Source organism: Chelonia mydas, chromosome 5 (genome assembly GCF_015237465.2).
Source record: "Chelonia mydas isolate rCheMyd1 chromosome 5, rCheMyd1.pri.v2, whole genome shotgun sequence".
Classification (NCBI taxonomy): Eukaryota; Metazoa; Chordata; order Testudines; family Cheloniidae; genus Chelonia; species Chelonia mydas.
The window spans coordinates 25761679-25780832 of NC_051245.2; the positions used below are offsets into that span (position 1 = coordinate 25761679).

Genomic DNA, 19154 nt, shown 5'->3' on the forward strand with positions numbered 1-19154 from the left:
CTTCTCTTTCAAAGCTAAATAAGCCTAATTTCAAGTCTCTCCTCATATGAGCCTTTTCTCTTGACTATACATCTAGTTGCTCTCTGCTGTACTCTTTTCAACCTTATACATTTCTTCAAACAACACGACCAAAACTGGACACTAAAGCCAAAATTTTCAAGTGTCTACTCAAATACAATAGTATCTAGATAAATTACATAGATCTCACAACAGACGATAGAGCTATATCTACAACGCAAGTCTTCTCACCCATAAAAATACCTCACAGAAAGAACTCCAGCACTCTTGGAATGTTTATCTCTTCCTAGCAACTCCTTATAGAGAGGTTGATACTCAGTATTCCAATCTTTACCTGGAATGCAGCTAGAAGGTAAAAGTCTCAAGCATTCACATTGTGTTCAGTAATTCTGTTGCTTTAAAGACTATGTGATGCTGTTTTTTGCTATTACTAGTCACTTTGACATGGCAAATCTTTTCACTGAGATAAAATATAACCTGGTTGTCAACGTTTATCTAAAATGTGTTCCTCAACAAGGTGTCGAACATATGGTATTTATTGCTTTCCTATGAGTCAATTCGCTATCCCCTAGGATTCTGGTCCCCTCAGTCTTGCTATGGTTTTAGCAGGTAATATGTGCAAGTTACAGGCATTCCTGCTGTAATTTAGGAAATTACAGAAACATACATATGAAATCTTTAACATGGATTTCAGTTATCTAAAATTGCTGTCAATCTTCCCAAGTAATGGAAATTACTCACACTTTTTTCCTATTTGTTTTACGATATTCATAGCTTTGCTCATTGTGCACCCATTTTTGCAAGGTGCTGACTACTTATGTGACACTGAACACAAATTAACATCCTTAATGTTTTGAGCATGTTTAAAATACTCTTAAGCAAAAAAACCAAACCAAAACAAAAAACCTGTGTTTAGGTGACAGAATGGGGTGCAACGTTTTAATATTTTAATGTCCTTTTTTCCTATGTCTGTAGAGAATTATTTTTCAACAGCCAAAAAACCCAAACAAATAAATAAATACCCAGTCAAAATTAAGCCCATGATCCTGCAAACCACTGCTGCTACTTGGAGCTCCACTTATTTAAATAGGGTTCTGCACAGATGCCTGGGGTCCATGTGCATGGAACAACTTGCAGGATTAGTGTCTATATTAGATGAATATTTTTTAAAAAGGCATGGGAAAAAGTAAAATTATATACTGCATTTTAAAATATCTACTTTTAAATTCATGCATGTAAAAAGGAATTAAAATACACAAATGCATAATATTTTAAGTTTAATTAATTACAATCCTAGCTCTCTCTACTAAATACTTATTCAATCCCCTTACCTTAAAACTAGTGATCCTAGCTTGCGATTCATCAGAATAGGGTCGTCCTAGAAGCCATAATGATGTAAGTATAGCAGCTGCTGATGTTTTCACATGCATCATGGGGCGGCTCTCTTGAAATGACTCTATTTTGTTGGTGTCATATAGCAATCTCCTATCAGACCATCTGATCATCCATTCAAGCAGTCTTGCAATACTGCTAAATTTATTCTTCAGTTCTACACAAAGTTCCTCTCTTGGTATAACATCATTCACATGAATTGCTTTGTACGTATATTTACAGGTCACTGAAGTTTGTAGACTAGAGCAAGCATGGTCAGACAAGGTCTGGGTTATGGGTGTAATAGTTATTTCTTGCTTGTTATCTTGTGCTCTGTAAACTGACAGGTGGTTTAGACCAAATAAACCTTTCTTTCCCATGTATTTTTTTACTCCATTCACTGAGTCACACAGCAAGGAGTCTGCTGGTTGTAGAACTGAAACAGATATTTGGTTTTCCAAATATTTTTTCTTTTCATTACACAAGGAAGCTGGTTTGGAATCACAAGATGCAAGAGTAACAGCATAGCAGCAACCAGCTCTAAACACATTCTGGCTATTAGTTCTGCCCTGTCGACGTTTCAGTGTTGTATGCACATCAAAAAGGAGAGAGTGTAGTTCATGTTCTCTAAGGAGTTCAGAAAAGCTGGTCAGAAAAGGAATCCCAGGATCACTGCAATTAAAGTCTCTTTCAAGCATGTAACTCAAAAAGAGATCTAAGAACTTAACATATTCATCATCATCACGTTCAAATTCCCATGCACCTACCACAGGCAAAGTATGTTGATTTGGCAAAACTTTACTTTGTTCTTTATGTTTTGCTTTCCAGTTAAGATATTTTATCTTATATGCAGTTTTCTTACTACCAGTTTGTTCTTCTGTGTGAGGCCGTGTCTCCCTACAATACAGCAAAACATGAAAACAGAAAAAAATCAGAAGGCTAACTTTCTTTAAAAAAAAAAATTAAATTCAATAAAGTACGTTAATGCAACAGTTCTCTTAATTTCTTCTCTCTTTTGTTAACTAAAAATAGGAAATTAATTGCAAAAATTTACATTAATGCAATGTAAAGGTGGCAAAATAGACAAAATGTAGTAGTCATAATTCACAAACCAATATTAACTTAGAAGTATCACAGTAACTTTTATTGCTAATAATAATTTACAATCTAAGAACAGAAAACATGAAAAAATAAATGGTAGGGTAGGAGGTTCGGAGTAACTCTAAGATTGTATGGTTACTTTGGTAAATTATACAGGATAATTATTACATTTTTAGGGTGAGAGAATGGGAGTATAAGGGAAATAAGAAATTGTGCAGAGGGGATAAGGTCACAGGAATAACAAAGGACATAATAGAGGATTAAAGAATTTATGGAGGGAGGATACAGCGGGGATGAGGGACTGATGGATGATGAACAGTTAGATGACAGGGATCATGAATAGTGACAAAAACTGATGTGGGAGTCCAAAAAGCAGAGGTTACATACCTGTACAGTAACTTGAGTTCTTTGAGATATTTTGTAGCTATGGGTACTCCACTGTAGGACATGCCTGTGCCCATGCACACTTGACCAGAGACTACAAAGCAGTGTTCACAGGCACATGACTGCGCAAAGCAGCTCCTTATGCTCCTCTGTGAGGGCATACAAGGAGACATGAACCCACCGCCACACAGAGGGGAAGGAGGACAGCAGATGAAGCACCCAGTGGCAGTGATCCCTCGGGGTCGAAGATGATCTCTTCCACAGGTTTTTATTTTTGTATGGGTTCTTTGGTAACTGAAGGGTCCAATCCTTGAGCCGCAAACACATTGGCAAACATTTGAAGTAAGTAAGATGGTGTAATGCTTGACGAACATGTGAACAGAGGACCAAGCTGCAGTCCTGCAGATGGGCATATTTTTCAATAAAGTGTCATAACCGGGTTGTGGGCAGTCTGACATAGTGGTTGGAGCGGGGGTCAGGAATCAGGAGGCAGGCCAGGTGTGGATATCAGGAGAAGGGAATCTGAGAGCCCAAGGGGGAAACCAAGAGTCAGAAGTCAGGCAGAGTAAGGTAACCAGGAGATCAGAGGGCAGAGACTGGGAGTCAGGGTCAAGAAGCAGGCCAGGTCAGAGTCAGGCAGAAGGTAGTGCAGCAGAGGCAGTCTTAAGCAGAGAAAAACCCAGCTGCACAGACAACTTCCTGTTCCTCTGATTGGTTTAAATAGAAACAGGGAACCAATTAGAACCCTTGGAGTTTTGCCAAATCCGATCCCAGGACTGAAGTACTCTACTGAAGTTAAGCTTCAAGTTCTAATGACTTGACTTAGGTCACTTGAGTGGTAGGTTGGAACATACTGGCTCCTAAAAGCCCTTTGGACCGGGGTTTGAAACCCATGGACCTCAACGTAGGGCTATAGATGTAGACTGAGCCCTAGTGGAGTGTGCTGACACTCTTTGAGGTGGTTGTTTTCCCTCAGCCTCATAGCATGTTAAAATACAACCCGAAACCCACTTGGACAGTCTTTGTGTGGAAATAGGGTGACCCATCATTCTTTCAGTACAGGACACAATCTGGCAAAGGTCCTAAAGATCTTGGTTCTGTCTATGAAGAAGGCAAGAGCTCTTCTGACATCTAGCATGTGCAGGCTAGCCTCCTCTCTAGAAGTACGAAGCTTTCAGTAGAACAATGGTAGATGGATTTCCTGGTTAATATGGTATTCCTTCTTAAGACACCTTAAGGAGGAAGCAAGATGGGAACATAGTGTGACTTTGTCTCTACAGAAGGTCACGAATGATGGGTCTGCCATGAGTTCACTTAGTTCTCTCATTTGCCTAGCCAAAGTGATAGCGATAAGGAATGATGTCTTGAGGGAGAGGTGGAGAAGAGAACAGGTAACTGTTGGTTCAAAGGGTGTTTATTTAAGGCAGTGGTCTCCAAACTTTTTGGATTGCACACCCCCCCGGGGCCAGTTCTAGGGATGCAAAAAGAGAAGAAGAAGAGCTGCTGCCAGTGTGCCATCAAAGACACAGTGGGGAGAGCAGAGCTGCCTCCGGCGTGCCGCCGAAGAATCAAAGGTCCAGGAGCGCTCCTCCTGCTGCACACCCCCAGGGATGGTCTTGCGCACCCCATTTTGGAGACAACTGCTTTAAGGCATTCAGCTCCAAAATAAAGTTCCACAGTGGAGCAGGATTCCATAGTGGGGGAAACAAATTGTGTAAACCCCTTAAGGAATCTGACCACAGTAGAATGGGCGAAAAAATGGAGAAGCTTTCAAAGGGTGAGTGGACGGCTGTGATAGCAGCCAGTTGAACTCTGAGTTAGCTTATTGATAGATCTTGTGTCTTTAAGTACAACAGGTAGTCTAGCATTTTGGTAAACAGAACTTCTGAGCATTGAGGGAGTGAAGAGAACACCAGGAACTCCAGCGTTTCCACTTTTGCAGATAAGTTTTGCAAGTAGTAATTTTCCTGCTAAGTAAGAGGGCTGACTGGACCCTATCTGAACAGGTTATCTCTATGCCCGAGAGGCACCTGGAAGCCATGCCCTGAAGTTCAGAGGGGTTGAGATGGTTCAGGGTGCCTAAGTTCTGAGAAAGGATATCCTTCTTGAGAGGAAGGCAGAGAGGATGGTGTCACCACTGAGAGGTGAAGAAGGTTCAAATACCAAACGTGTCTCAGCCATGTTGGTGCTAGGAGAATGACCCGCGTTTTCTCCTGTCTCAATCTGAGTGAGGTCGTGAGAATGAGAGGTAGAGGTGGTTAAGCATACAGCAAGAGATGGGGTTGTGGTGCTATCAAAGCATCTCCTAAGAAGTTGTGACCACATTGTCCCTTGGAGTAGAAATGGTGACAACTTCACATTTGTTGGGGGGGGGGGGGAAGGGCGGGGTAGCAAAGAGGTCCACTGATGTCAGACATAAGCTTTGACAGATGATATTAAAGAATTGTTTTGCTCCCATTCACGGTCCTGACAGAAGTTTCTGCTCATGGAGTCCACAACTGTATTCTGGAGGCCTGGTAGATAAACCACCAAGATTTTATCTGGTAGGAGATGAATCAGTTCCACAATTTTGGTGACAGTACACATAAGGACTGGGATCTTGCTCCCACTTGGCAGTTTATATAACATTGCTGCCCTGTTATTCAGCATTACCTGACAGAGCAGACCTGCATGTCATGAAGAAAGTGTTGATAGACTGCTCTCAACTCCAGGACACTAATGTGGAGCATAATCTCTTGTGGGAACCGCTTGCCCCCCAGTCCGAAAGGCATCCATTGTTAGGATTTTTGATAGTGCAGGATGTGAGAATGGGTTTCCCACGCAGACCTTCAATGGGTCTGTCCACCACATTGGCAAGTCTACAACTTCCAGAGGTAATATTTGTTTGGAGAGACTGTGTCTGTCTGGGGCACTGAAGGTACTGAGGTGCAGTCTCGCACATAGTGCAATGCACATAGAGGCTGACTTATGGTTGAGGAGTTACAGACAGGTCCTTTCAGTTGTTTGCAGACTGTGCTGTAGAGTAGATATGAGATTGGACAAAGTGGAAAATTCTTCCCTGGGCACGTAGACTCTGATAGTTATGGAGTCTACAATGGCTCCAATGAAGTTAGACAAAGGTTAACGTAGATTTCTTCAGGTTGACGCAAAGGACCAGAGACTGAAATAGGGCTAGCACTTTGGAGGTTGCTGACTGGACCTCTAGAGCCAAGTGACCTCTGAGGAGCCAGTCATCCAGATATGGAATTACTGTGATGCCTGACTGATACAGGTGGGCCACCACCACTGAGAAGACCTTTGTAAAGACCCTTGGGGCTATGGAGAGCCCAAAGGATAGGACTTGATATTGGTAATGTTTTGAGCTTATTACAAAACATAGGAAATGCTTGTGGGAAGGATGGATACCTACATGATAGTAGTAGGCATCCCCAGAGGTCAAGGGCAACGAACCACTCCCCTAGATTTAGGGCTGGTATTATGGGAGCTAGTGTAAAAATTCTGAAGTGCAGCGAAAGTACACAGGGGTTCAAGTTTCTGAGGTTCAGGATCGATCTCCATCCTCTTGGGAACTAGAAAATAGTTGGAATAGAATCCCCTTCCAATGAACTCTTGGGGAACCAGTTCAATCTCCCCCAAGAGCAGGAGAGATTTAAAGCAAGAGATCCACAGCTCCTTATAAGAAGGATCCCTGAAGAGGAATGGGGAAGGGAAGTGGAGATAAAGTGGAAGTGGATGATGATCACCTCCAAGTTCCGTTTGTCTGAAGTAACGTGTTCCCAGGCTGGGAGGAAGTGAGACAATGGTCTCCAAAGGGGGTGGGGATGGTAGAATCGTGCAGCAAAGGATCTGGAGAAATAGGTTGCTTTAGGTCCTGGACGAAGATGTCAAAACTGTTTCTTACAGGGAGATGCCAATGGTGCAGTTGTAAAAGAAGGCAATTCCATTTTCTGAGGTCTGCCGCTCCTCCTCGGAAGTTCTGAAGGTCTGGGAAAGGTCTGTTGTGGGTGGTACTGTCCCATTTGGGATCTGCTAAACCATCCCTTTGTTTCAGGGACGTAAATTCCCAACGACCTTAGCATTACTATTACTGTAGGAGGGGAGACTCCAGTTATTCCAGCATGAAAAGTTCTCTGGAGAAAAAAAATCTGGATAGTGTTGGAAGACTCTAGTAGCCAGAAATCTGGGTCGGTATCAGGGTCTGGAACATAGGTCAGTCCAATGGAGATGTGCATGGTACCAGAGAAGTCCGATGAAAAACTTCTCTGACCTCAGAGCTCTAGTTCAAGGAAGGCAGCCCTATGAATCTCTATGCTGTCTATTGGAGGATTTTTCCACATGCTGCTTCGTGTGCAGTACCAATGACTCAACCAGATTCAGGAAGTGGGCATGATCCTGAAGAGGTAGTTTATCTCCAAAATCTGCCATCTGCCCACAGTTCAGAAAATCATATTTGGCCATCATAGATTCATAGATATTTAGGTCAGAAGGGACCATTATGATCATCTAGTCTGACCTCCTGCACAATGCAGGCCACAGAATTTCACCCACCACTCCTACAAAAAAACCTCACACCTATATCTGTGCTATTGAAGTCCTCAAATTGTAGTTTAAAGACCTCAAGGAGCAGAGAATCCTCCAGCAAGTGACCTGTGCCCCATGCTACAGAGGAAGGCGAAAAACCTCCAGGGCCTCTTCCAATCTGCCCTGGAGGAAAATTCCTTCCCGACCCCAAATATGGCGATCAGCTAAACCCTGAGCATATGGGCAAGATTCATCAGCCAGATACTACAGAAAATTCTTTCCCAGGTAACTTGGATCTTACCCCATCTAAAACCCATCACAGGCCATTGGGCCTATTTACCATGAATATTTAATTACCAAAACCATGTTATCCCATCATAAACTTATCGAGTTTAATCTTAAAGCAAGATAGATCTTTTGCCCCCACTACTTCCCTCGGAAGGCTATTCCAAAACTTCACTCCTCTGATGGTTAGAAACCTTCGTCTAATTTCTAATCTAAATTTCCTAGTGGCCAGTTTATATCCATTTGTTCTTGTGTCCACATTGGTACTGAGTTTAAATAATTCCTCTCCCTCTCTGGTATTTATCCCTCTGATATATTTATAGAGAGCAATCATATCTCCCCTCAGCCTTCTTTTAGTTAGGCTAAACAAGCCAAGCTCCCTGAGTCTCCTTTCATAAGACAAGTTTTCCATTCCTCGGATCATCCTAGTAGCCCTTCTCTGTACCTGTTCCAGTTTGAATTCATCCTTCTTAAACATGGGAGACCAGAACTGCACACAGTACTCCAGGTGAGGTCTCACCAGTGCCTTATATAACGGTACTAAAACCTCCTTATCCCTACTGGAAATACCTCTCCTGATGCATCCCAAGATGACATTAGCTTTTTTCACAGCCATATCACATTGGCAGCTCATAGTCATCCTATGATCAACCAATACTCCAAGGTCCTTTTCCTCCTCCGTTACTTCTAGTTGATGCGTCCCTAGCTTATAACTAAAATTCTTGTTATTAATCCCTAAATGCATGACCTTACACTTCTCACTATTAAATTTCATCCTATTCCTATTACTCCAGTTTACAAGGTCATCCAGATCCTCCTGTAGGGTATCCCTGTCCTTCTCTAAATTAGCAATACCTCCCAGCTTTGTATCATCTGCAAACTTTATTAGCACACTCCCACTTTTTGTGCCCAGGTCAGTAATAAAAAGATTAAATAAGATTGGTCCCAAAACCGATCCCTGAGGAACTCCACTGGTAACCTCCCTCCAACTTGACAGTTCACCTTTCAGTAGGACCCGTTGTAGTCTCCCCTTTAACCAATTCCCTATCCACCTTTCAATATTCCTATTGATGCCCATCTTATCCAATTTAACTAATAATTCCCCATGTGGCACCATATCAAACGCCTTACTAAAATCTAAGTAAATTAGATCCACTGCGTTTCCTTTATCTAAAAAATCTGTTACTTTCTCAAAGAAGGAGATCAGGTTGGTTTGGCACGATCTACCTTTTGTAAAACCATGTTGTATTTTGTCCCATTTACCATTGACTTCAATGTCCTTAACTACCTTCTCCTTCAAAATTTTTTCTAAGACCTTGCATACTACAGATGTCAAACTAACAGGCCTATAATTACTTGGATCACTTTTTTTCCCTTTCTTAAAAATAGGAACTATGTTAGCAATCCTCCAATCATACGGTACAACCCCTGAGTTTACAGATTCATTAAAAATTCTTGCTAATGGGCTTGCAATTTCTTGTGCCAATTCTTTTAATATTCTTGGATGAAGATTATCTGGGCCCCCCGATTTAGTCCCATTAAGCTGTTTGAGTTTCGCTTCTACCTCAGATATGGTGATGTCTACCTCCATATCCTCATTCCCATTTATCATGCTACCATTATCCCTAAGATCCTCTTTAGTCTTATTAAAGACTGAGGCAAAGTATTTGTTTAGATATTGGGCCATGCCTAGATTATCCTTGACCTCCACTCCATCCTCAGTTTTTAGCGGTCCCACTTCTTCTTTCTTTGTTTTCTTCCTATTTATATGACTATAGAACCTTTTACTATTGGTTTTAATTCCCTTTGCAAGGTCCAACTCTACTTGACTTTTAGCCTGTCTCACTTTATCCCTACATATTCTGACCTCAATAAGGTAGCTTGCCTTACTGATCCCTCCCTTCTTCCACTCCCTATATGCTTTCTGCTTTTTCTTAATTACCTCTCTAAGATGCTTGCTCATCCAGCTTGGTCTACAACTCCTGCCTATGAATTTTTTCCCCTTTCTTGGGATGCAGGCTTCCGATAGCTTCTGCAGCTTTAATTTAAAATAATCCCAGGCCTCCTCTACCTTTAAACCCATAAATTCTTCAGTCCAATCCACTTCCCTAACTAATTTCCTTAATTTTTGAAAGTCAGCCCTTTTGAAATCAAAAACCCTAGTTGCAGATTTATTTTTGTTAATCCTTCCATTCAGTTTGAACTGAATTAGCTCATGATCACTTGAGCCAAGATTATCCCCTACAACCATTTCCTCTATGAGGTCCTCATTACTCACCAAGACCAAATCTAAAATGGCATCCCCTCTAGTCGGTTCAGCAACTACTTGCTGAAGGAATCCATCAGCTATCGCATCTAGGAAAATCTGAGCCCTATTATTATTACTAGCACTCGTCCTCCAGTCTATATCTGGGAAGTTAAAGTCTCCCATGATCACACAGTTTCCATTAGTATTTACTTTATTAAAAACATTAAAAAGGGCTCTATCCATATCCAAATTAGATCCCGGCGGTCTATAGCACACCCCAAGCACTATCCCAGGGGAGGCTCTAATAGTTTTCTTCCCCAATTTAATTTTTGCCCAGACAGACTCAGTCATATCCATTTCATCGCTTCTTATTTCTTTACATTCTATCTCATCATTGATATACAGTGCTACTCCACCACCTTTACCTTTATTTCGGTCTTTCCTAAACAGCACATACCCTTCAATACCTGTAGCCCAGTCATGACTACTATTCCACCAGGTCTCTGTTATACCTATAATATCTGGTTTCACTTCCTGCACCAGTAACTCTAGTTCCTCCATTTTGTTACCTAGGCTCCTTGCATTAGTGTACAAACATCTTAATTTTTGCTGTTTAGCCTCACTCACATTCTGTACCCTATTAGGCACGGTTATTTTACTACCAGTATAACCAGAGCCGGTAAGAGGGCCTGCCTTGGGATCAACTATTCATGCTGTGCTGGCAGAGCTGATGGAGGAGTGATGCGTGGTTCAGGAACAGTGACTGGCAGATCCAGTGAACAATGATTTCTTCTTGCTCTTGTGGACAAGAACTCATGGATGGTGCAAAGTCTTTCTTGGATCTGGAGGAAGACTCACTACCATGCTTATGCGCATGCTTCCGTGGTTCATAGCCAGGTGCAGTGAGGGGTACTGAGCCCTGGTACTGGCAGAAACAGACTGGAACTTCACAGTAGGAGGCACACTCCTGGACTGCTCAGGCTGATGTACAGAAAGGCTCCCCAGCTAGGATTCAACCATGGTCCCATGGTGACCTCCAGGAGGTGCTGCTTAAGGCACAGGGCCCAGCCTTCCCAGGTATCGGCAGGGAAGAAGAGGCAGACACTGCACCTGGATGCAACATGGACTTCCCCCAAGCAGTACAGACAGCTTTGGTGCTTGTTGCTGAGCAAAAACGAAGGAGGGCAGGAAGCACAGATAGATAGATGGACCGACAGACACTACTACTTTGAAAAGCTCTGGCTCAGGCGGAATACAACAAGGACCATCACTCAAAGAGGGCGGCAATGGTACCATAGAGTGAGTAGAAGCCCTGTACGCATCTCTGTGCTGTCTACTGGAGGACATTTCTGCACGCTGCTTTGTGTGCAGTACTGATGACTCAGAACCATGGGGAAAAGACCTGTGGAAGGTCTGGCAGGGCTTTAAGCCTAGGGTCTTTGGCATAATTCAGAGTGCTAAAGCACCAAAATTCAGAGGGACGGCGGGAACCCTCTTTGAAGCACAACTGTCCCGGAACTAAAGAGAAATAAAATAAAAATAACCAAACTACATAAAGAAAAGGACTAATAAAATTAGCTAGATAAGAAGAGTGGGAAGCTGAGAAGAGCAGACACACAAATGCTCAGACGTGAGCCACAGGAACTGAGTGGCAATGGGTCCATCCTTCCCTATATGCCCTCGTTTGGGAGCACAAGGAGCTGCTCTGTACAGCTGTGGGATACAACAAGGACCTCCCTATATGCCCTCATTTGGGAGCACAAGGAGCTGCTCTGCACAGGTATGGGCCCACAAACACTGCTTTTTGGTTGAGTGCACACAGGGATGTGCACACACTACAGTGGAGCACCCATAGGGACATATACTTGAAAAGAAGTCCAATATTGTTGATTTTCACTGATATTAGGAAGACAGCAGCTCCTGTCTGTAGGAATGTCATGGGACAGGGCAATATGTAGGCTACCTGGAATCTGCTATCAGTTGAGTTTTAAGCCAGGGGGCTGGGAAGACAGTGGGAGCTACTGGGGCCTAGTGCCCTTGAACAGCTGCCAGTGGGTCTGGTGGATGACCAAGAGAGAAGCTAATAAACCAATATTCATCTGTGATTCCCTGCTACCAATAAAACTGGCTGCTGACTGAAGCGGTATGCATGCATGCATAAAATGGATTAACAGCTTAATCTAATTATCACACAAAACAATTGTGTATGTGTAAGAGGCAAGAAAGGTTCAGGTTCAAAAGTAGTAGTCAGACAAATCCTCTTCACTTTTTTAAAAAGTTCTTTCCCCTTCCAGAGTTCCTTGCACAGGCCCACCATCACTCCCTGCCAGCACACCGACTGCCTGGCTCTGCAAGTTTGCCCTTTCCTTCAGTCTATATTTGTTGACTGTAACAAATGCAATAATAAAGACAATGAAAAGAAAAAATGTATTAAATGGTTTCAGTTGAGTATTAAGTAGCTGGGAGGGAGGTGAAAGGTGTGGTGAAACTGTACTGAAAAACAATCTGACAGTAGCTTTATGTTTTGTTTGACTGAACTCAATTCGTTACTTTCTTAATACCTCTGAGGTGAAGGTGCTTGATTTCTTGTTTCTTCTGTAAGCAAAGCTTCAGAGAGTGTATCTGCTGCTTCAGCATCACTATATACTTGAGGATTTCCACAATCAGAGAGCGTACTTCTGCTTAGACTGGTCCCTAATGAGAATCTATCATAGCAATGTGCCTCATCATCTGGTGTCTCCTCTTCCGATGGCTCCCAGATACTCATTTCAATGGGACCTATGTTCCTTATTACACGTTTCAGTGCTTTCAGCCTCACTTTGTGGGTGGCCTGGATAACAACAGACATCATTTCTTCACTTTTGGATCCTAACCAAAGGAAAAAAAGAGAGAGGGGACAAAGAGATGGGATTTTGAGTGTGGAGTCCATATATTTCACATTCTCTAAGATTAGCAGGACATAAATCAATCATATAAAGTATATTCCAACTTATATCCAGAACAAAGATGAAGTTATTTAGTATTTGGGACTCTACTTATGCAGTAAGTCTTTAGAATAATTTTTACTTAATTACAACTTGTAAATTTATATAGCTATAAAGAAATGTAGGCTGTTTTGATTCATGTAGTTACTATTTATTTTCTAACTGAAGAAACACCATCACTTTCAAAATTGCATGTCTGCCAGAAACACTTCTATCTACTCTTGTTACAAGTCACAATTAAGATTACTAGAACCTAAAGAGATTAGAAGAAAAATCTCTATTTCTTCCCCATTGCTTACCCTATGACAGCACTCTGTGGACAATCAGTTTATTTCCTCTATAGAAGTAGTCCATCAGACAGTTTCCCTGGTTATGTTTCATATATTTGAGAAAAATACACTCAAGAACAAGATTTGAACACAGAACCCAAAATTGTACATGCAAAATATGAGTGGCAGAGACAAACAGGTAACTGTTTATGCAAAACAGGTAATATTCAAAATGATAAATGCATACAAAATATACAATGCATACCAAAAATGAGTAGTTGCCTTTGAACTCCCATTCATTCTTGAAAAGCTAATGAATTTACAATTTTTGTAAAATCTAATGAATATTAGCTGTCAATGATGCAGTGAATTAGAGGTTAAGCATCCCACAAGGAACCAATTCTAGTCCCAATTCTGATGCTGACTCACTGTGCAGCTTTAAATGAGAAAGTCACTTAACATTTATGAATTTTTGTAAAATAGAAATAAAATTAATAATAATATTTACCTACCATCTCTTATGGCCATTAGTTAATGGCTGTACATTTAAAAATGTAAAGCAACAGTTAAGTGCCATCAAAGGAACCTTTTACAGCTTTGTAATTAATTTATTTAGTATGCTGCCCTAAAATCACTGAATCATCAAATTTTAGGGATGGAATATGGCTCTGGAAGACTCAGGGGACTGGTACTAGAATAGACACCAAAAGATATTATCACCTGTTAACTTATAAAAAATTAACAGAGCTCAGTCCAGTTCCTAGTACACTGGATCCACACCAAAACCAAAAAGTTGAGTAGTCTCAACTATAGAGACCAAGTCTCAAATAATCATATTTATTTAATGTTTTGGCCATAGTGGGTATGCATGAGCACCATGCATGAGAGTTCGGAAATATTTAGTAAGCAGCGTCCATTGGTCTGTGCATGCGCTGTTGTTCTCCTCATGCTCTGAACTGATGGTGTAAAGGGCAAAGTGGATCAATGCCTCTTCAGTTCCTTCTATTATGAATGCAGTCATGATCCACAGCAATGGGAATAGAGTGTGGGTAGTGGCATGGGCAGCAGGTGAAGCTTCTTCTGGAGAGACTAGCTCCCCATCCTGCCTCTTCTGCCTGCAGCCCTGCCCACACTTTACCCCCCACTCCGTGCCTCACGCCGCCACTCTCCACATTCCTCCTCTCCTCCACCCCCTGCCCCCCGCGAGGCCCCCCATCACTCCCCACATCCCTCCTCTCCTCCACCCACACACCCCGCCACACACCAGGCCCGGGCGGGGGAGGTGGAGGTGGAGTGGAGGAAAAGAGGGACTCACCAGGCAGCAGCGGGGCATCAGGAAAGGGGCAGAGTAGGGACGGGAAGACGCAAAGCACAGCCGAGGCCACCCCGACCCAGGCGTCCAGCAGTGGGGCGGCAGCGGCTGCGCCAGGGGAGATTTAACTTCCCCGTGCCTATTATATCCTCCACCTATGGGGAGTGGAATACAGATAATGACCTCACATCTCAAATAACCTCCAGCTACAGATGAGTAACCTTCATTTCTTCTTCGAGTGAGGGTCCCTATATATATTCCACACATGGGAGCAGCAGTCAATCAGGAGGGGACATGAGGAGATGGGTGCTATGGATATCTCTAATACTGCCGTCCCCACAGCTGTTTTTGAAGTAGTAGTCTGCAATATGTAAAGGTGTGGATGGAATTCGCGCTAGCCACCCTGCATATATCTATTAAAGATAGTCTCACAGAGATGTCAGAGAAATCACCTGTGCTCCGATGTAACGGGCTCCCACCCCCTCTGGGGGTGGGATGTGTGCTAGTTGGTAATAAAGGATGATGCAGCCTGACATCCACTTGGAGAGTCACTGCGTGGACAGTGGTTGACCCATTGATCACTCTTCAGGGTGATAAATAGTCTAGGAGTCTTTCTAGTTGCTTTCATTCTCTAGATAGAATGGCAGTGCCAACCAGACATTTAGGGAGTGATGTCTTCTCTCCTCATCAGAAGCATGTGATTTTAGGGGGAAAACTGGTAAGTGATTCATGTGAAACTCCAAAATTACTTTAGTGATAAATTTCAGTTGGAGGCACAGAGAGACGCTTTCTTTATGAAAAATGGTATATGATGGATCTGCCATGGAAGCTCTCAGTTCGCTTACCCTTCTGGCTGATGTGATGGCAACTCAGAAGGCAACCTTCATCCACAGATGGGACATAGAACAGGTGGCTAATGGTTTGAAGGGAGGTCTGGTGAGAACTGAAAGGTCAAGATTGAGATTTCAGTGTGGTATTGGATACACCATTGGTTGGAAAGTTCTAATATATCCCTTCAGGAATCTACCTGTCACTGGATAACTATCCACTATCATTGGAGGAAAGACGCTATGGCCCTCATCTGGAGAATAAAAGGCACTGATTGCTGTGAACTAGACGTGTAGGGAACTCAGAGAAACCTAACATCTTAAGGGTAAGTAATTAATCTAAAATAATAGGAATTCCAGCAGACTATAGAAATAACTGGTGCTGTTGTGACCAAGGGGAGAAAGGTTTCCATTTAGCCAAAAAGCATCTCCTAGTAGAATTCTTCCCGCTTTAGGTGAGGACAAATTGGATCACTACTGAGCATGAGCACCCTATGGCCAATGCCCTTCCAAATACCAGGCATTGAATTGTAGTGGTCCCCATTTGGAGTACCTGGTTATACTGTTGTGTTACATCAGTAGATCCAGAAATGGTCAGATGTTAATGGTCAGATGTTGAAGTCTGAGAACCAAAACCGTTTTGGCCAGTTGGGTGCAATGAGGATGATCCAAACCTTGTTGTGTCAAATATTTCACAGGACTTGTGCTATTAATGGAATGGGAGGGTTGCCATATCTGAGGTGGTCCATCCAGGCTAGCAAAAGGGCATCACCCCTTGAGCCTTGTCCCAGAACTGCTCTGGAGCAGTACAGAGGTAGTCTTATTCACCTGTGAGGTGAAGAGGTCCCATGATGGCATTCCCCACTGGGTGAAGATCTTGTTCAAGACAGAATTGTGAATCTCCCATTCATGGTGTGTGGAAAAATGTCTGCTAAGACTCTCTGCTAGGGAGTTCTACACACTGGCAGGTATGCCAGCAAAAAGGTTATGTGGTTTCTGATGCACCAGTTCCACAGATTGACTGTCTTAACACACAGGGGAAAGGATCTTGCTCCCTCCTTTTGTTCACGTAAACGACAGTCATTATATTGTCTGACATTACCTGGACATGTTGGAACAAATGAGAGAAAGGAACAGATTGCAGGCCCAACACACTGTCCTTAATTCCACAAAGTTGATATATTTCCTGGCCTCCCAATGCATCCAAGTGCCTTGTGCAGTGTGATTGTCCATATGGGCTCCCCAACCTAAGAGGGAAGCATCTGTAATGATAGACACTTTGAGTGTTAGTAAAGGAACTCCAACATGAACCTTCTCCGGGTTTGCTCACCAGGAGACAAACTGTAATCTTGGCCGGAAATGTTACTCTGGCACTGATGTTATCTTTATATGGTGAGTAGACAGACTGAAACCAGGTTTATGCAGTGGAGATGGATCCTGGCGAATGGTGTTATGTAGGTGCATAAGGCCACATGCCCTAGAACGGACAGATAGATCCCGACTGTAATCCAAGGTCGGAGAGTGATCTGTTTTATCAATTAGTTCATAGCACAGAATCTCTCCATTGGGAGACAGGCTCTTGCAATAGTTGAGTCCAGGGTCCCTCCTACACAATCACAGTCTTTGTGGGACTGAAAGTGGACGTTTTATGGCTGACACAGATTTCCAGGGAAGACAGTAGGTAGAGTAGGAGCAGGGTTGCTACTGGACTTCCCTGCTGGATCTGCCCATCAGGAGCCAGTCGTCGAGGCATGGAAAGATAGGAAGCCATTTCTTCTCATCTAAACCACTGCCACTTAAAGGATTTTTGTAAAGACCCTAGTGCTGTAGCTAGTCCAAATGGGAGGACTATGAATTGATAATGGTCTTTCCAAAAGACGAATGTGAGGAACTTTCACATATTGTGAAGTACGGAGCCGTGGAGCTCCCACTCGTGGTTGACTGAACTGTCTGCCGAGGGAATCTGCTAATGTGATTTGCTTCCCTGGAAAGTAGGTGCCAATACCGTGATCTGATTGCTTCTGCACACACACAGAGGCAGATTCTCACTTCCTCTTTTTTGTTGATCTATAAGAGTCATAACGTTGTCAGACATTATAAGGACATGGTGAGCGCAAATGAACGGGAGAAAGGACTCACGTACCTACCATACTGCTTGCAACTCCAGGATATTGATGCGCATCTTGGCCTCCAAGATGTCCAAGCACCTTGTGCTGCGTGGCAGTTCATGTGGGCTCCCCAACCTAATAGGGATGCATCCATAATGATGGTACTGTCCAGAGAGGCAATGAGAAAGGGATATACCTGACAAGGATTTGTACAGCACAGTAGGGAAGTTAGTAACTTGGCCAGAACTGTCACCAGGAGTTTCATGGAATGACAGCTTGGGGAATATACCAATTGCAGCCAAGCTTGAAGGCAACAAAAATGGTGTCTTGCAAATGGTATGACATAGGTGTACAAGACCATATGACTTGGGAGCTGAGGTAAAAGTAAGCCAGTCCAGTCTGGTACAGCGTACTGGCAAGAGCCAGTTCACAGCCAACCACACCGGCAGGGAGTAGCTTCTCCAGGCTGCCAATTTCAGAGGGTCCTCGGCTATCGGCAGCGGCCAGAGCCTCTGGTCCTTTAAATTGCCGCCAGAGCCTCAGGGCTCCAGGCCACAGCTACCTCTACCATGAGGCTCTGGCGGTGATTTAAAGGGCCCAAGGCTCCCGACGCCACTACCACACAGCTCTGGCAGTGATTTAAAGGCCCTGCCCCTTCTGGTGTAGCGCACACACACACCTCTTGCTCAGAACCCCGGCCCTGCATACTAGTAAGTCCCTTAAATTACTTTCACCCCTGCCTAGGAGAGACAGATATGTCTTGACTGGCACTCAAGGGTTGCTTGTGACATGAGCTATAATTTTGTTTATGGTCTGGAACCTGTCCTTGGGCAGGTAAACTCTTCCAGTGATAGCATTAAGGTGGCCCCAATGAAATCTAGAGATTACATAGGGGTGAGAACAGATTTTTCTATGTTTATGCTGACTGTCAGTGAACAGAGGAGGTGTAGCATCCTGGAAGTTGACACACAAGCTTCCTGGTGGGATATGGCACCCTAGAGGTAGGGGAAGACAATAAGACCACAACGTCTGATGTGGGCTGCTTCTACTGAGAATATCTTGATAAAGACTCTGGAGGCAGTCACTATTATGAAGGGGAGTACTCTGCACTGAAAATGGCCAGAGCCTACCATGAATCATTGTGGGCGGGATGAATGTCTATGAAAGCAGGTGTCCTTCATATTGAGAGCTGTGAACCACATGCCCACTTCTAAAGATGGAATTATCGCTGCCAATGTGACCATTCAAAATCTGAGTTTGTAAATGAAGCAGTTGAGATGGCAGAGGTTGAGGATTGGTCTCCAGCCACCTTTCTTTTTGGGCATAAGAAAGCAAGTTGAGTAAAACCCTCTTTCTTGGTACTACAGAGGGACATGTTCTATCCTCGCTGCAGTAAGGAGTTCACCTCACGTGAGAATACTCTCATAAGAATGGTCTCATGAGAGTGGTGAGGAGGAGGGTTTTGGAGGAGGTAGGGATGCAATCTATCATCTAGCCAGAGTAGATTAGGTTCAGCAACCACTTGACCATTGTTATCGCACTCCAGGTATTGAAAGAGACTGCTAGATGACCCCCAAATAGTGTGTGGGAGTCGGGAGGTGCTGGGCTTAGTGCTTCTTAGCTCTCAAACTCCCATCAAAAATAAGCTCTTGGGGATTGAGATGCCGAGACTGTTGCAGACGGCATAAGGAATCAGGACTTTTGAACCCTCTGTCTCTTACATGGT

At 43.3% G+C, this 19154-nt stretch overlaps 1 protein-coding gene across 15 annotated transcripts in view; it reads right to left on the reverse strand.

The window, feature by feature from the left end:
- CPLANE1 (ciliogenesis and planar polarity effector 1) overlaps positions 1-19154 on the reverse strand; it is a 182774-nt gene that overhangs the window by 79177 nt on the left and 84443 nt on the right. For all 15 annotated transcript variants that reach the window (XR_006290914.1, XM_043546680.1, XM_043546685.1 and 12 more), the window contains 2 exons: positions 12490-12796; positions 1350-2286 (listed from right to left, as the gene is read on the reverse strand). Coding sequence is in view for 14 of the 15 variants with exons in the window: in XM_043546680.1 (XP_043402615.1) it covers positions 1350-2286; positions 12490-12796 (1244 nt within the window). In the remaining variant the exon portion in view is untranslated. The remainder of the gene's footprint in view (positions 1-1349; positions 2287-12489; positions 12797-19154) is intronic.